Raw genomic sequence first — 18,470 nt, 5'->3', positions numbered from 1 at the left:
TTGCAAACCAATGATGGTAAGATGATGTCATGGGGTAGGACTGGATAAGTCTGACTTCTTCCTACTCCATTCAAGCATGTACTAGGTATAAGCAAATTGATATTGGATTAGCATTTGTTGGATATGTGTAAAATTATGTGTTGACATATCAACTGTCTTTACATGCTTGAAAGAATAAATCAAATCAAATCATTATATTACAGTGCTTGTTTAGGTGGTGTTTTATCCTGGTAAATTGTGCCTGTTTCCATTTTTGCTAAATCTGGTGACATCCCTTCTGTTTGATGCTAGTTGTTTGAAGATAAACCGACTAAGCCGCAGACATCTGTTGTCTTTTCATAGTATTGAAAGTATTTGATGAATCAGTAACAACTTTAAAGTTGAGAGATGAGTGAAGATTTATGACTTTATATCTGAAATAAGGTAAGGACGTCTGGATTTGCACCGCCAACTCTCTTGACAGTGTTTGGCAGCTGATCCACTATTTGGTGGCCGTTTGGTGTTTCCACAGTCAGTAAGAACTTCAACAGACTGAGTTTTGTTTCCACAAATAAGGATGTCGTGGCAGTTTTCCAAGATGGTTCTTAATTTTAGAGTAAGTCTGGTACTCAATTGGCCTTCTACAGAAATGTTTAGTTTCATGTGATTTGGAACAGAGACGCACTTCTCTGACATTGCACTAAGGGGGAAAATTTCATCACAAGACTTCTGTATGGTTAAAAAAAAGCAATTTTAATATGGGCTCTTTTATTTGTTCTGGGATGTTTAAGCTGGTCACATTGTTTAGTTGTTAGTGCCAGACTCTGGAACTGATTTTCACAGTGAAAACTTCTTCATAGATAAGGTAGTGATGCCAATTTCTCCACTGGCTGTAGGCTTAAGCATGCACTGCAGCCATGAGACATTTGTACAGTTCACAACTCTGCTGAATAAAAAGCAAACTGGGAACAGTAGATAATTACTGTAAGGAAGAGGACACACCAGAAAAGAAAGTCAAGCAACTTGTCAAGTAAAGCCCCTTTCAGACATGCACTGGAACCCTGAAATTATCTAGACTTTACCCAGGTGAGCTGTATTTGAGAAGGCAAATGTCCACCTGGACTATACTCTGCCAGCTCCCTAGTACAAAGTCTGCATAAGGTCCAAGTGAGCAGCGTATAGTTTAGAGTATTCACACGGAGCTGGTGGGAACGTTGGTAACATTCTATTATGTGACTGACTTGAAACTGGAAGTAAACAAACATCTGATGGTGAAATATGAAATGAGGATATCTAACTGCAGTGAAAATGAGTTTCGGGAACTTTTGACATTAAGAGCAGAATCATGAGACCAATTGGCTATGTGATCACGTCATGTTGCGCACCCTGTACGCTTCACACAGGTGTGTCAACCACGCATAAACCAAACTGAGCATTTCCAACGGGTGAGAATGTGTCTGACATGGACTGTCTCCCAGTGTGTGCTGCTGCAGGCATACAATGGAGTTCATGTGTAAAAGTCCTGGAATCTGCTCAGGGATGGAGAACACAGACGTGTGATAATATAGTACCTGTAGGGGTATTTTTCTGTGAGTGATCTGAAAAAGTGCATCTCCTGAGCTCAAAGCAACTCAGTCCTTTTTTTTTTTTTCCCCTTTCTATTAAATATATTTTGTCATGTTGGAACAATTTGCACTCTCCATTTTCTTCCTGCAAAAACTCCCACAGGAGTTGTTCCTATTTTCACCCTTCTTTACTACCCCCTCCAAACATTCTCCCCCTTTTCCTGAAATTCTGCATTATATTCTACTGTGGTGTGGCTCCCCGCAGCCAGTCCTGCTCCACGGCAGCCTTGAAGAGGAGACTCCTTCCCTCTTGCTCCTTTGCGTTTTCCCAGGCCTGTAGGATTATCAAGACTCATTTACAGTGCTACTGGAGTTGGCCTGCTCTTCACACTCACACTGTGTGCCTGTGTTTACCCAGCCTGTAGAGAGAGAGAGAGAGAGAGAGAGGGAGAGAAAACGGCACGGTATCAGTGACATAACTACAGCAGACTCTGAAAGCGAAAAGAAGGGGAGTTGGAAGGCTGTAAGCACTGGTGGGCGGAGAGGAGGTGGCAGAGCAGCTTCGCTTATTCTTCATCACAAGCACCACAGCACCTTCTTTTTTTTAAAGAACAGAAGTACAACAAAAGGGCTGAAAAATGTGTAGGAGAGGAGCAGTGTAGACTTGACTCTTTCCAAAGCCTGGAGTCTGTTTCTCACTGGCACTTTGGCGCTGACTGTCCACCTGCACCCTGCTATGTCCGTCCTGAAATGGAGCAAGCACAGGAAGCGCTCCTCTGACTCCATCTATGACATGCTTCATCTGGTGAGATTGCTGTCTTGTATCCCTTTTGTTTACCTGACTTGTTCTTGATGCTGCTGGGATAGATGATCTTCTGTTGTTTTATTCCAGTGAGTAAAACACCTTTCCTTGACTGTGTTTGTTTGACACCTCCTTTGTGCTGCTACCGACAGCAAACGGGAAGCTGTGAGTCACCGTTGTGTTGCAGAATTACCCCATAATCACTGGAGTGCTCCACAAGATGCCAAAATAAAACCATGCATGTAGGAGCAGGGTCTCTGCAGGTCAGACCCCAGATGATTTGGCAAAAACTACACTGACTGCTGTTACAGTGACACTCTTGGCTGTTGCAGAGTTCTCTCTGTCACCTCTAGCTGTGATCTCAGGCTTATACCAGTTTCAGGGGGCAGACATTCAGTCTCTTGCCATCATCAGTGATTTTGTGCTTTGAAACTGTTTTTAATCTGCATTTCATTTGTTAGGTAAAATTCTCATCTCTGGTATCTCACAGCATTTTCCTCTGTTATCCACACATTGTTCTTTTCATGAGATATTAAAAGCTTTCATCCCCCTGCCCCCTCCTGTTCTTTCTCTTCTCTTTGCCATAACATGACTGTCCATGGGCTTGAAGCTGTCATGGTGTTAATTGGCCTGATTGTGACTATGACTGGACTGTGACTGTCTCATTGGGCTCAGTCGAACTGGGTGAACTAAGCTGATTAAATGGGCAGAAGAAATGTGATTTGCAGATCTTTCCTCCCAGTTTTTTCTGTGCATGACATTTTTCTTTCTCTGGGTTCCAAACCTGATGTGTGATTGTTTATCTAACTTCGCTTTCATACTACAGTTGAACCTGCATTTGGTTGAATATACAGCGCACACCAGTAAAGTACCGCAAGAATGAATACAGACGTATTGTCTTGAGCAGATCTCAACTGACAGGATCTTTAATGCTGACTTTTTCTGGTGTACACATTATACTACGTCCCACACGCCATTAGCAGTAAATTAACAAGGGTTGTTTTGGGCATTTTCACTAGTTAAAACCATTCTCTAGATCCAAACACTTTTGAAAATAATTACATGACTTAATCAGAAGTGACAAAATTCAAGCTCTTCCCCAACAGAGGTAACTATAAAAAAAAAAGCACCAGTACATTGCTGTAAAATGCATTTTACAACTTTAATTTCCAGACACTGTAGCACTTTCCAGCTGCTGTTCTGGGTGCTTGATTATTTAGGGAACATTGTCAAGACTGCCTCACATATGAATGTGTCTGATTAGATAACAATGCTGATAACAACTGTCATTTGCAAAGCTGCATGTGAAGATCTGAGTGTCACTGGATAACACGTTGTTCCCTCGTTCTTTACGCATTTTGCTTAACTTTTTTCATAATTTAGTCGATGATAGAAAAATAAAATCTATCATGTGGTTAGACCAGTATCTCAGGTCTTAATTAAGACGCATGACGGTGTTCCTTCTGCAGCTGTGTGGGGCTGATATTGTTTTTCAGAGGAGCTTGTAGGTGTGACAGATACATTGCTGGGCTATAAAAATCCTTGTATTGCCAACTAGAGACCTCTCACCTCTCTGTTACAGACTCTGTGGTGCCAGTACCTGCTTGTAGTTCCTATTATTTGGTCATAACTGTTTGCGCCCCATGACTCTGTTCATCTTTATGTATTATCTAGTTTAAAATATAAAGTGTTGGTTCTATTAAATTCTTTCTTCATAAAATGTTTTTTTTTTTCCTATCTCCTTTGTTTGCACTGATGTTAAGAGAAATTACCTTTTTGTTGGTTGCGTTAGTGAGGCCGTAGCCTGTCGTGAGCAAAGTATTAGTTCAGCCATGGAGGCTGCTGCTGAGTGGGGTCTATTTTTGTCCAAAATGACAGTCTAATGAACATCAGTGCTGGTCTCCACAGCAACCTATACTCTATGTGGACAAACAAGCTGGTATGTATATTTTGATTCTGTCAAAGAGATTAATTATTATACTACTGATCCATCAGGAGGAGGAAAATATCAGTGAAAAGAGGGATGTGAGTGAAGGAGAGGGAGGTGGAGAGTCATTGTCATGACAGACTGAAAATAGACCAAATTAGTGCAAATGTTTTTAAGTGCTGCCTTTTTCTGCAGGCTTGTTCCCTGCGCAGTCAGGAATCTGTATATCAGTAGGTGGAAAGTGACACCTGCAACGTAATAGCTGAGGTGCTACTTCTGTGCAGTTGGATCGATATTTGGATATTTCCTTGTAGAACTTCAGGTTGAAGTTACATAATTTATTCATGTTTTTCTTTTCTGCTCCTCTCCTTTTTTTTTGCAGAGTACAGAGCAGGTTGCTTCTTTCTGCCGCAGTCTCCATGACATGAATCCCTCGGAGTGTGTATCCTCTTCATCTAGTCCGGACTCACCCTTCCCACCTCCTGCGACTCCCCGACAGCTCTCCGATGCTGACAAGCTGCGCAAAGTCATCTGTGAACTCGTGGAGACCGAACGAACCTATGTCAAAGTCGGTACCACTCATCTTTGTGAGCGTGCATGTTCCTCCTGTCCCTCGATCTGTGTTTCTGTCTGCCTTTGGGTTGTTTTAGCCCTGGGCATCACTTATTCCACATGAGCAATTCATATTTATGTCTGTCCCCGGAGATACAAGGGGGACACAGCTGTGTCCTTGCCAGGATATTACCTAATTCTTTTTCTGCCCAGCGGAATAACTGGGTTGGAGAGGGCATATAATGGAATGATGTCAAGGCTATAGAAACTGTTATGTTGTATTGTCAAAAGCCTTAGGCCACCATTAGATTTATTGTTTTAGCAATGTTATGTAAAGCAGTAAAACTAATGGTAGCCTATAACGCACAGTACTGCACTTCGTTACCACGAGAAATTGCATGATACATGACTGCTAGTGTGTTATACAACCTTCAGAAGGGGACAGTTTCATTTTGGTGGATTTTGCAGTTTGTCAACATCAAATAGATGTGTGTGGGGCAGTTCAATAAATGAGGGACATTAATTATGTAGTAACCATCTACAATCCTCAATGCTACAAGGTTGGTCAAATATGTTGTGTGTACTGTAGTAATAGTACCTTCAGTGAAAGTACTGCAGACAGTACGTTTAGTGAAAGTGGTGAAGTTACAGTATCCTCAGTGAAGGTACTGTAGTAAGCGTACCAATATATATATATATATATATATATATCACTCAAGGTACCAAGAGACCAAACCTTTCATAGTTCTTAATATGTATTTTTAATCAATCTGGGCACAGGTGATTTGGTCTCTTTGGATTTTTACCATATATTTCCTAGTGTTTCTGTGATTAAGGTACTACAGAATTAGTCAGTTTATATTGCATATATTCTGTGTAACATCTTGCTATCTAAAAACAATTAACTGCATTTATATATTTACAAGCTGAATGTATTTTAGGCTCTTCTTTATGGACCACTAACTAGAAAGTTAATTAGTTAATGGGAGGTTAATGAGATTATTATTATTATTAAATTGACAACACAAACGATGAGAAATACATCCATCCTCCTCTAGAGAATTTAAAAAGTCCATTTCCCTACTTTTTGAGTTAGCTACACTCCAGCAAACTAGCCCCTAACATTTAATTAATTAGTTTTCAGTATAGCTTCCTTCCCTTTGAAATGCATGCAAAAAGGCATTCACCAGTTCCCGTGTTTGATTTTGAGGTCTCTTTTTTTGGACTATTTCTGTCCTTTAATCACTGTTTTGTGTATTTGTCATGCATTTACTTGGGCAGCCCTGAATCAAACACAATTCACTCTTTTCTTGCAGGATCTCAATTGCCTCATTGGGAGATATTTAACCCCACTGCAGAAAGAGACCTTCCTCACTCAGGATGAGGTATGTCAAATGTTCCCCGTGAGCCTTTGAGGGGTAGTTGGCTTGTAAACGCCAGCACAGAGATGTTCTAAAAAAAGTGGGTTACATAATCGTGAAGAGTAGCTGTGTACGAGGACAAGAGGGATGGATGATGAGAGAGAGGGGGAGGTTTGCAAAGTAAAGAGATGTTTTACATGCACTTGCAATAATGAAACCGTATTGGGTTGCATTATATTTTGAGTATTTCCATGCCGAGAGGCTGAGGACTTGTACTGGATGTACCACATAGAGAGAGAAATATTACAGAACATTGAAAGAAAGTGAGTTTAGTTTTGACTCGTGCCCTTTTTGCTCCAGCTGGATGTGCTGTTTGGGAACTTGCCAGAAATGGTGGAGTTCCAAGTTGAGTTTCTCAAAACCCTGGAAGATGGCACCAGACTGGTTCCAGATCTGGAGAAGCTGGAAAGAGTTGACCAGTTTAAGGTATATGCTCTCTCTGTGAAACAACATCAAAAATACCCATCAACTCTATTTGTTGGGTAACCTCTCTTCTCCTTTTCACAGAAAATTCTTTTTTCTCTGGGAGGCTCGTTCCTCTACTATGCGGACCGCTTTAAAATCTACAGTGCTTTCTGCGCCAGCCACACCAAAGTCCCTAAGGTTCTCGTAAAAGGTGAGTAAATGTTCTCTGGACATCCCCCTTGGCTCAAAGGAGTGGATGAATTCATCCAACCATCTGCCATATCCCGCAAGGTTCCATAAATATGCTCTACGGAGTTGTCAGCCAGACAGTTGTCCATTTGACCTCTGCATACCTTCAAGCTGGTGACTCCCAGGCTAAAAAGCTCTGACATTGTATGATATATATAATGAGGCGTGTTGAACAGTCTGTTCTCTAGCTAGTACACCCACTCCCTTCAATACTCAAGTGGATGGCTTTGTTTGTTGCATTTACATTAAATCAGTCAACTATGTATTTGCCATAACAAATTGGTGAGGTGTTATTTTAGTAAAGATGTTTTAGAGCACTAAACAGATTTTTTTTCTGCCCACTTGTTATTCCCTGCTCTTACATAAAATGACTCATCTACAAAAAAGCATTAAACAGGTCAATATTTTTGACTCAACTGTAGGTTTATTTCTAATGCATGACCAAGTAAAACAAACACTAACTGGGTCTGAGTTTGTGCAAAATCACCATGTTTAGGCCAATCAATTTAGGTCAATTTTGAAATGACCACAAACATTTACTGTGAGATATGACCACAAACACAACTACTTGAGTAGTAATAAGTAGAATCATCCATGCATACAAACAAATTAAGATGAGATGTGTGGACAAGGTACAGTAAGTGTTCTTTATTTGTCATTCCAGCCAAAACGGACTCTGATTTCAAGGCCTTCCTGGATGAGCGCAACCCCAAGCAGCAGCACTCTTCCACCCTGGAATCATACTTGATTAAACCCATCCAGAGGGTGCTGAAGTATCCCCTCTTGCTAAAGGAGCTGTACTCGCTCACAGACCCAGACAGTGAGGAGCACTACCACTTGGATGGTAAGTCCCAGTTCACATGGCTGATTGAGAAGAATCATTTTGACAGGGGAAACCTGGGTGAATATATGGTCACAACAATGCAACTTTCACCTTTCTGTTTTTAGTTGCCATGAAAGCCATGAACAAAGTTGCCAGCCACATTAATGAGATGCAGAAGATCCATGAGGAGTTTGGAGCAGTGTTTGATCAGCTCATCACTGAGCAAAGTGGTGAAAAGAAAGAGGTACACTGGACAAAACTGGCTTGGCTCAGTTCTGTCAACTAAAGTGTACATGTGGTGTGACTGGTATTTTGTTGCTTTGGCTAGGTTGCTGATCTGTCCATGGGTGATCTGCTGCTCCACACCAGTGTGACCTGGATCAATCCCCCTGCCTCCTTAGGAAAATGGAAAAAAGAGCCTCAGATGGCCACATTTGGTATGTCAAAACTGGGACACAATGTGGTGACTGAGCCAGAGTCCTGCACGGGTCCAATTGTGAAAAACTGCAACTGCAAAGCTCAGTATCGGACCCAACCCGTTAACATAAGACCAGTGATTACACATTTGATTTGAAAATTTGTGAAGCTTTTAAATGATAACTGATGGTTTTATTTCTTCATTGCCTTTTAGTGTTCAAAACAGCAGTGGTCTTTGTATGTAAGGACGGGTCCAAACAGAAAAAGAAAATGGTACGTTTACATAAGTGCAAGAAAACATCATCAACACCAAAATATATTTAGAATATATTTTGCTCCAGCATTGTAAATTCAGAGAACTGGCCCTCTAATGGGTCACTTGTAAAAGTAGCCATAAAGCTGAACAGGTCTAGGTGCATCTCAGGCTACAAGCATAATTCTATAAGGATGATTTCTTTTATTGTAGGGTGGCTCCTCCCGAGGTTCTGTATCTTCAGATGAAAAAGACCCATTCCGATTCCGCCACATGATCCCAACTGATGCCCTTCAAGTCAGATCCTTGGCCAATGCAGGTAAGTGACCCAAATGAAATGGTGGATTAAAATACTAATGTTGTATTCTCCCAAATCCAAGAATGACTTCAGAAAATCCTTCCAGAATTCTCCACACTTGAGATCACACAAGTTTTAATTTGTCCTTCAGATGGCGAGAGCTCTGCTGCGTGTGAGATGGTCCACACAAAATCTGAGTCGGAGGGAAGGCCAGAGAGGACATTTCAGCTGTGCTGTAGGTGAGGATCTCTTCTAATGGAGGTTGCAGAATTTAGCTTGTGTGCCACTAACACAGTCCTGCTGTCATCTACAGAGTGACAAACTGATAAAGTGCCTGTCTATCTCTCTCAGCTCTCCAGAGAGTAGGAAAGACTTTCTGAAGACGGTCCATTCCATTTTGAGAGAGAAGCACCGCCGGCAGCTCCTGAAAACAGAGAGTTTACCCCTCAACCAGCAGTATGTGCCCTTTGGAGGACAGCGCCTCTGTGCCCTGAAGGGAGCCCGTCCCGTCATAAACAGAGCAGGTGAATGCCACACCGTACAGCTCCAAATGTCCCAATTAGGAAATTGTTCTTACCTGACACAGGATGGTTTGCATTGAGCTTTAGGTCTCACTATTCTATACAAGAGGTCTAGTAAAAGTAGAGACAGAGAGAGGGACGGGGGAGACAGAGAGAGGGACAGAGAGAGGGACACAGAGTGAGCGAGCGAGGGAGAGAGGGACAAAGTGAGTGAGCGAGCGAGCGAGGGGAGGGACAGCTACAGTGTGAATCTGAGAATTAAAACTACAAAAAAAAAAAAAATAAATGAATGAAATCACAAAACAAAGCAGGAATAAACAGCCACGCCTCTGCACAACCTCGTGGGAAGGATTTCAAGTGAATGCAGCCAAAATACATGCGTCTGTCTGTGTGTGTGTGTGTGTCTGTGTGTGTGTGTGTGTGTTGCAACAGCAGCCTCAGACACACAGACCTGAAATTGGATGCACATAGTAGGCCTACTGTCAGTCCTGATTTCCTTTTGTGAATATATCAAACAATATCAAATACAGCCCAATTGTTTTATTGGCCATGAAGTACAGAGACCGTCAAGACGTCATAAACACCACGCCTCTAGCAGCAGCCGTGTAAAACAAAGGAGCGGCAGTTTGCTCAGATCTCTGTGTAAACAGGCCTATTGTCACTTTGTTGCAAAACAGTCAAAAACAAACTTCAAAAAAATATCTAAGTAAATTTCATATTTAAGACTACAATTCATAATCTGTAAATGTCATTAAGAATAATACAAGCAGGATATTGTAAAATGCCACTTGTCCACACTGTTGTGTGTTTTTGCAGCATCTGCCCCAACCAGGACTCTGGGCAGGAGGAAGCTTGTGCGCAACCGCTTCACAATTGACACTGACATCGTTTTTGACGGCGAGCCTGAACAAGACCTTGCTTCGCCACAGGAACCTGACTCAAATCAGCTCCAGCAGGAGAACAAACAGGAGCCTGAGTTGGCAGGTGACACAGATCGCTGGGTGGAGGAACAGTTCGACCTAGAAGAATATGAAGACCAGGAAGAGGTGAAGGAGACAGACATCCTGAGTGATGAAGATGAGTTCTGCCAGACACCCAGAGCGCCATCCACAGAGGCCGACCTGGAGAACCCGATCATGGCTTTGTCCTTGGAGGGTGAAGAAACGGAAGAAAGCGAAAGCCTCAAGTCCCCAACGGTCAGTGATGAGAAGATGTCCAACACAGAGAAACAGAGCACCATGATCAGTGACGACATGGAGGATCAGAAGCCACCAGAGCAGGATGAGATTTGGGTACGCAGGGAGAAATCAAGTTCACCCCCACACTGTGGGACATAAAAGCTGAAGAGGACATGCAGCGACAGATTTTCATGGGCGCTCCATAAAGACTAGTCATCAGTCTTCACTAACAATGCATGAGCATTGACGTATATCGCACAGCTAGTAGAAGATGTATCCTTCCTTACCTTACTTTTGCTGAATGCTTTTTGTACAGGTAAGTTCATCAGTGAAGCAATACAGGAATCCAGAATGAGGGAGCATTATCCCAACTCAAATGCTGTTACACAGAATTCAAGCATAGGCTTTGAGAGATGAACTAATAGTACAATCATGGAATCTAATCACTTGCTTCAATTAGCATGGTTTGCACATTTGGGCAGCGTTCTATAGTCCTGCCTGCTGTTGCCAAATTTGGGTATTGTGAGAACACTGATAGTAGTTTTGTTTGTGTGACTCAGAGATATTGTCATAGTTAAGGGCTGTATCTTATTTGTCCTTAAAGAAATAGAATAAATAATTGCAACAGACAGTCTTGTCTTGCATAGTTTACTGTACTTGACAATACACTGACATGTTTTAGGAACAGATTTCCTGATTATGTATATTATCTTTTCTTGTTTCAAAGGCTCGAATCTATCTTTTTAGTCTGGAAAATAATTTTGTTTGTTCTCTTGTTACATTTAAGAGCAGAATTATGTAATAGCTCCCATTCCACAAGGCTGGGGGATTTTAATTTGTTTTAATTTAACATAATCCTGTTTTACTTGAATTTGCTGTTTCACATGTCTGTTTGTTTACTGTGAAACCATTTTCGTTGAATTGTTCCTTTTTGCTCCTCAGTATTGTCATTCAAAGAACACATTTCATACATCCTTAACACTTCATGTGCACACTCTGTTGCACATCAGCTACTGTAAGAGGGTCCCGTGTGTTCCAAAAGATTGTTCACCAATTATGGATTACAATGTTTATTTATTTATATGTAAATTAATTTGTTAGCAAAACATAAGTAATCATTTTGTCACAAAGAAAGTCCAAATTTGCTCAAGCAATCAAGAGGAAAGACTTGCAGTACACCTGAAGAGTGAAAGAAGTCACTTGTAAACAGTCATTGTGCTACTAAGACTGCATTTTTATTACTGTGTATATATAAAAAATGTATTGATATCATAATAAATACAGTTGTTTCCTACTTATAATTCAAAGCCCATATCTGTGGTGAGTTACTGGTTTTACACAGCAGCTTCATTCCCTGCCCCTCTGCAGACATCATCCCTGCAAAATAATTCTGTGATGTGAAGAAAAACACAAAAGCCCAATGTGCTCAGTGCAAACCACAGAACTGAACAGCTAATCAGTGCTCTCCTGTTTCACAATATGATCGTAGAATAAAAGGGGGGAAACATGTAAAACCTTCAGACAACATTAAAAGCCACTAAATGTGTTTGGAAGCCATGGCTGAATGATGATGGAGATAAACCCCTATTCTTATAGAAGGGATAAATGAATGTCTGTAGTAAATATGTGCTTTTAACGTAAGAGAAACCTTCTCAAAATTATGGTCAGGCAAGAACTACTTGAAAAATATTAAGATAAAGTAAAATTATCAAAAAGGGAGACAAACGGGCAGAATATGAAAATGATGACCAGACATCCATTGGTTACCACTATCAGACATTAGCACTCTGATCATAATAGAGGGCATTTGTGTAAGCAACAGTAGAATATTAAGCACATTCTAATGAAGACTTACTTGTGCTTTCCTCTTTTACTTTGGTAAATTCAATTGGAGAGCCGAAATATCAGTGATAAGCACAAAGTAATGACAAGGGAAACTGTGGAAATCAGGATGCCAAACAGAAAAATTGCATTAGCAAAGATGAACAGTGGTCATAAGTAGACCCTCTGCTAGCATTAACAGATTAAGATAATAAGGATATTTTCTCCACAAACCTACAAAGTGGCTGTCAAGATGAGACTGAGGTCATTGTGAAGGGAGAAGCTGTTGCAAGAAGCTGGCGGAATGACCGGGACTCACTATCTACTTTCTAAACCCTAACAGGAAAACGGTTAAAAGGACCAAGAAATTAATAAGAACAAAACATCCCTGGTACTCTCCTAATTAAAAGGGTGCAGGAAGTCTTGTTTGTTTACTGCTGTAAATTCCTATGCATGTCCCTCATTCATATTAGTAGTAAAACCTGAGTCTAAGAAGTGCTATACTATACAGTAACTGTACCAAGGAAAAACAACGCAGCCTGCCATATGGTACTGTCACTAGTGGTACATGGTCTTATACTTGTATAGTGCTCTTCAATGCATGGCAGCAGCTCGGGGTTCAGTGTCTTGTTCAAGGACATCTGGAATCAAACCTCTATGGTTAGAGCAGGTTCTAACAAGACGATTAGCAGTTCGATTCCCGGCTTGTCCAGTCCACATGTCAAAGTGTCCTTGAGCAAGACACTGAACCCTCAGCTGCTCCTGGCCATGACACCGGTGCGTGAATGTGTGTGTTTGGAAGTGTGAATGCTGAAATAGAGTGAAAGTGCTTTGAGTGTGCTGCAATGCATTGAAGAGTGCTATACACGTATGAGACCATTTAGCATTTAGACAACTCTACCACCAGAGCCCCAGTTAGTGGTTGGTGTTGTAGAATATGATTTCCTATGATACGTCTTCCTTATCCCTTCATCCACCTGATATGGCAAAGAGCAATTTCAATCTGACTTAGGATAAAATGGCTACACACACTAGACATAATAATGGCTCTCAAAGCCTTAATCTCCCCTTCAGTGTGTCTGAGCTCTGCGGAGATCCTGTCACACAGGCCCACCAGTGCTGCTCTCACTCCTGTCAATCACCGCCCTCAGCTCTGGTGCTCCTTCAGAGCAAAGGGAAAGATCACTTCATCGCACTGCAGATTTACAACAACAGTATCTGCAGCAGTGCTGAATGACGCAGGCCTGAGATGGGACAGGGTTGCTCTGCTAATGCCCCTGGTTTGATAAACTCATCCTACCAGAGACAAAGCGGCACAAACGTAGTCTGTGGGATTCTCTACTTGTCTAAACAGAATATCTTAAATCTAAAATGAGCACTGACTTAGAAGGAATAGGCAGGAGAAGAAAACGAGAATACAATTACATTTCTTTTTGATTTAACATTTTGTAAATATTTAGTCTTACTGTAGCCCAGGAATGTGTAGTCATATTTACATACAGCAGGTGGCAGACATAGCCTGTCGGACATTACATGCTCTGCCACTACACAACACCAACATACACCTTACTGTGTATCCAGTATTTAATTTTAATCTGACCACCCATTTTTCAATCACATACATCTCACATCAAAATCCAATCCTGCAACACTAGCAGCTCAATTATCTGTAGAAATGACTTCACAGTACAGGTTTGGTAGACTTGAGTTCATAGCTATGCGTTAGTGCATGAAAGTATTTGTTTACATGTAAAACAGGAGGACGTGATGATAGTTTCACTCAGCAAACCTGATCAGCAGGTTTTCCAGTTTCTGCTCCGGTCTTATGACCTCCCCTGCTTTAGACCGCTCCAACTCTTGCTTTCCTTTTCTATCTCTCCTGCTTCTCAGAAACAATGTGACCCAAACAGTGTGTCACCTTTCACTGACTGATGTCTGAATAAAGGAGTGGCTCTTCTTAACTACTGTGAAATCTCCCATTGTTCTGGAACATTTCCTCCCACTGTGAAATCAGGGCATGTCCCCCAGTCACATTTATAGAATATTTAGTCACGTCAAAATTTATTTATAAAGCACTTTAAAACAATAAGATGACCAAAGTGCTTCACAGACATAAAAGTAGAGAATGCATAAAACAAAAGTTTAAAAAAAGATAGAGACTGACAAAATGAGTAAACTCCACTAAGAATCATAGGTCAGAGCAAACAAATGTTTTTCATGAAGATTTAAACTGTCAGGTCTGAGAAAGATCTAAGATTTATGGGTAGAGAGTTCCAGAGTCTCAGGGGCTGTTATCGAGAAAGCGCGATCTCCCCGTTGACATTGTTTAAAACAGGGAACTTCCAAGAATAAACTGCTAGCTTATCTAAGAGCTCTCAGAGGCCTATGACATTGCAAAGATCAGTGAGCTATTAAAGGGCCTTACCATTTAAAACTTTAAATGTAAATTGGGATTCAGTTTACTTTGATCCTAAGTTAACTGGTAACCAGTGAAGAGAGGAGAGAACAGGAGATAAATGGTCAAATTTGCAAGTGCCTGACAAGAGACATGCAGCAGCATTTTTGCACCAATTGAAGCTTCATAAGTGGAGATTTGTTGTCCCCAGAATCCAAAGTGCTTCAATAATCTAATCAAAGCATGGATGGCAATCTCCAAATCACTGGAAGAGAGGAAATGTTTAACTCTGCAACACTACGTTCACACTGCAAGCCTTAGCACTTAATTCCGATTCTTTTCTATATCTGATTTGTATTCTGTGGCTGTTCACATTATCCACTTGGCCAAGATCAGACTCAAAATGTCACAGGCAGCACACAGTTCACAGATGTAAACAATGAAGCTGGTAGTATGGAGGTCACAGATGCAAGTCTGTACACATTCATTTTTGAGCCACTTCATCCCACTGTGTGAACAGTCTTTGCTGCAAAAACACAGATTTAACAACAGCACTTAAGGTTATAGACACTTAAAGAAGCACTTAACAGTTACAGTATTGTTCAAAATAATAGCAGTACAATGTGACTAACCAGAATAATCCAGGTTTTTAGTATATTTTTATTGCTACATGGCAAACAAGTTACCAGTGGGTGCAGTAGATTCTCAGAAAGCAAACAAGACCCAGCATTCATGATATGCACGCTCTTAAGGCTGTGCAATTGGGCAATTAGTTGAAAGGGGTGTGTTCAAAAAAATAGCAGTGTCTGCCTTTGACTGTACAAACACAAAACTATTTTGTACAAACGTTTTTGTTTCTAGGATTTAGCAATCCTGTGAATCACTAAACTAATATTTAGTTGTATGACCACAGTTTTTTATAACTGCTTCACATCTGTGTGGCATGGAGTCAACCAACTTGTGGCACCTTTCAGCTGTTATTACACTCCATGATTCTTTAACAACATTCCACAATTCATTTACATTTCTTGGTTTTGCTTCAGAAACAGCATTTTTGATATCACCCCACAAGTTCTCGATTGGATTAAGGTCCGGGGATTGGGCTGGCCACTCCATAACATTAATTTTGTTGGTTTGGAACCAAGACTTTGCTCGTTTACTAGTGTGTTTGGGGTCATTGTCTTGTTGAAACAACCATTTCAAGGGCATGTCCTCTTCGGCATAAGGCAACATGACCTCTTCAAGTATTTTGACATATGCAAACTGATCCATGATCCCTGGTATGCGATAAATAGGCCCAACACCATAGTAGGAGAAACATGCCCATATCATGATGCTTGCACCACCATGCTTCACTGTCTTCACTGTGTACTGTGGCTTGAATTCAGAGTTTGGGGGTCGTCTCACAAACTGTCTGTGGCCCTTGGACCCAAAAAGAACAATTTTACTCTCATCAGTCCACAAAATGTTCCTCCATTTCTCTTTAGGCCAGTTGACGTGTTCTTTGGCAAATTGTAACCTCACTGATTGAATGCCACGCTGCTATTTTTTTGAACACACCCCTTTCAACTAATTGCCCAATTGCACAGCCTTAAGAGCGTGCATATCATGAATGCTGGGTCTTGTTTGTTTTCTGAGAATCTACTGCACCTACTGGTAACTTGTTTGCCATGTAGCAATGAAAAATATACTAAAAACCTGGATTATTCTGGTTAGTCACATTGTACTGCTATTATTTTGAACAATACTGTACCTAATCATTTGAAAGGTACAACAAAAAGGTCAGTTGAAGTTAATGATGCGACTCATATCTAGCACAATCTCCCTTCTAGAAAACCATTCCCTTAATGTTGACAACACACAATGAACACATCCACTGTTGGGGAGTAACTAGCTATTGTAATTAAATTACAAAATAAATGTAACTGGAATCAATTACAGTTACTAATCAAAAGTTGGTCATTACAAAAGGGGTTAGATCTGAAAATGTTCTTTTTGGTAAAAGCTTATACTGTGCATTTATGTAACATTCATTCTGTTGCTTCGAATCATCTAAGCATGCAGAATGCCTTCTTTTGGCATATTTCCAGACAACACAAGTCAGCAATGTGAGAAACGCATTAAAATACCATCTGTAGTTTGACTTAATGCCTTTTATATTTTGCAATGCACCTTTATAATACAGCTGAACTGCCACTTCATATGAATCTGGTCACAGACTGGATAAAGGAAATAGATGATGTAAACTTGAAAGTCACTGAAACTGAATGTGCAGTATTTTCACTTGGCAGCAGTCACTCTTTTCACCGACATTCATCATAGCAGACACCTGCAGAGTACATTTTCGTCGGAACATAGGTTAAGTCAACACAAACCAGTATGATCACATTGCATGTTGAAACCATCGTGGATTTACAGCTCTTTTAAACAGGTTGGTTAGACGTTCTATTCATTAGACGGCAGGGAAGAGATGAGACTGCACTTCCTTCTGAACCATGAGAGCAAAGTTGGAGGTCTTAGCCCTGGTCCTGGGCTTCATTGGCCTGGTGGGGACAATAGCTGCCACTGCCATGCCCATGTGGAGAGTCTCTGCCTTCATCGGTGCCAATCTCATTGTAATGGAGGAACTGTGGGAGGGCTTGTGGATGGACTGCTACAGACAGATTAACATCAGGCTGCAGTGCAAGGTGTATGACTCATTGCTAATTCTCCCACCAGAGCTGGAGGCAGCCAGGGGGCTCATGTGCATCTCCATATTTCTGGTCCTCACCTCCTTGTTCATTACAGTGTGTGGGACCCAGAAGAGCAACTGGTGTGGTGACAACATAAAAACCAAGAACATCACCCTGGCCATTGGGGGGAGTTTGTTTTTGCTGTCCTCTGTGGCCACAGTCATCCCTGTCAGCTGGGTGGGCCATACTGTTATCAGTAACTTCTATAACCCACTGGTGGTGGATGCTCAGAAACGGGAACTGGGGACGGCCCTCTTCATTGGCTGGGCCACTGCTGGTATTTTACTGACCACTGGGATCATCCTTCTGTACAGCTACTGCAAACGTACATCGAAGGAGGAAGAGCCCTATACTGACATTCATCTTATGGAGGAAAAGGATGTACAGAAAGACGGCAGCGTTGACTTGAACAGGACACTGTCCAGCTTTCACAAGTTTCAAGAATATGTGTAAACAGCTGCACTGCAATGTACTTTATCCACTTTACATGCCGAACATTTGGAAGAAACTCTATGGGAAGGTCACAAGATAATGTCAAGGTGTGCAAATTTTATATAAATGTAGTCAGCTTTCACAACATGTTTTAATCACTATTTAAATGACTAATGTACTTTGTTTTTGCATTATAAATGGTTCTCATCTGCATTGTTTGTATTGTCTGCCTAAATCCTTCACAGTCGCAAGAAAATATTTGTTGTACAAATAAAACTATTCATACTTAAATCTGCTATAAATGTTACTGTTTCACTTCTCAATGATCAACTTTTACTTTAACCTCCTGATTTAAGTCACATCAACCTAGTTGACAGTTCAATAAAGGTTTGATTCTACATTTGCTTGCATTCTTTATAGCCTCATACATATATCAATTTTAACAGTGATGTAAAGTAACAACCCCTCCTTGAACCGCCACCTTATTGTGGTGGAGGGGTTTGAGTACCAGAGTGATCCTAGGAGCTATGTTGTCGGGGGCTATATGTCCCTGGTAGGGTCCCCCAAGGCAAACAGGTCCTGGGTGACGGGTCAGACTGGAACATTACTCCTTGAGAGAGGCTGGACTCTCTACTACTCTGGAGTTGCCCGCGGTGAGAGGCGGCGGGCTGGTGTGGGCTTGCTCATAGCTCCCCAGCTT

The 18,470-nt window shown here is 41.2% G+C and overlaps 2 protein-coding genes across 3 annotated transcripts in view; both read left to right on the top strand.

Annotated features, from left to right (window-relative positions):
• LOC109967522 (T-lymphoma invasion and metastasis-inducing protein 1-like) overlaps positions 1–11,716 on the top strand; it is a 42,450-nt gene extending 30,734 nt beyond the window's left edge. For both annotated transcript variants that reach the window (XM_020613159.1, XM_020613160.1), the window contains exons 15-26: positions 4,656–4,841; positions 6,142–6,210; positions 6,547–6,672; positions 6,754–6,862; positions 7,565–7,744; positions 7,849–7,967; positions 8,052–8,160; positions 8,355–8,413; positions 8,607–8,712; positions 8,843–8,930; positions 9,043–9,215; positions 10,029–11,716. In XM_020613159.1, the coding sequence (XP_020468815.1) occupies positions 4,656–4,841; positions 6,142–6,210; positions 6,547–6,672; positions 6,754–6,862; positions 7,565–7,744; positions 7,849–7,967; positions 8,052–8,160; positions 8,355–8,413; positions 8,607–8,712; positions 8,843–8,930; positions 9,043–9,215; positions 10,029–10,549 (1,845 nt within the window). In that variant the 3' untranslated portion in view covers positions 10,550–11,716. The remainder of the gene's footprint in view (positions 1–4,655; positions 4,842–6,141; positions 6,211–6,546; positions 6,673–6,753; positions 6,863–7,564; positions 7,745–7,848; positions 7,968–8,051; positions 8,161–8,354; positions 8,414–8,606; positions 8,713–8,842; positions 8,931–9,042; positions 9,216–10,028) is intronic.
• Positions 11,717–17,101: 5,385 nt separating this feature from the next.
• LOC109967526 (claudin-17-like) lies at positions 17,102–17,791 on the top strand. The gene has a single exon (XM_020613164.1). It carries the CDS (start codon positions 17,102–17,104, stop codon positions 17,789–17,791), a length of 690 nt encoding a protein of 229 aa, XP_020468820.1.
• Positions 17,792–18,470: the final 679 nt, after the last annotated feature.

Source organism: Monopterus albus, unplaced genomic scaffold, assembly GCF_001952655.1.
Source record: "Monopterus albus unplaced genomic scaffold, M_albus_1.0 scaffold130.1, whole genome shotgun sequence".
NCBI lineage: Eukaryota > Metazoa > Chordata > Actinopteri > Synbranchiformes > Synbranchidae > Monopterus > Monopterus albus.
The sequence above is the reverse complement of the archived record's forward strand: the minus strand, read 5'-3'. Positions and strand labels throughout refer to the sequence as shown.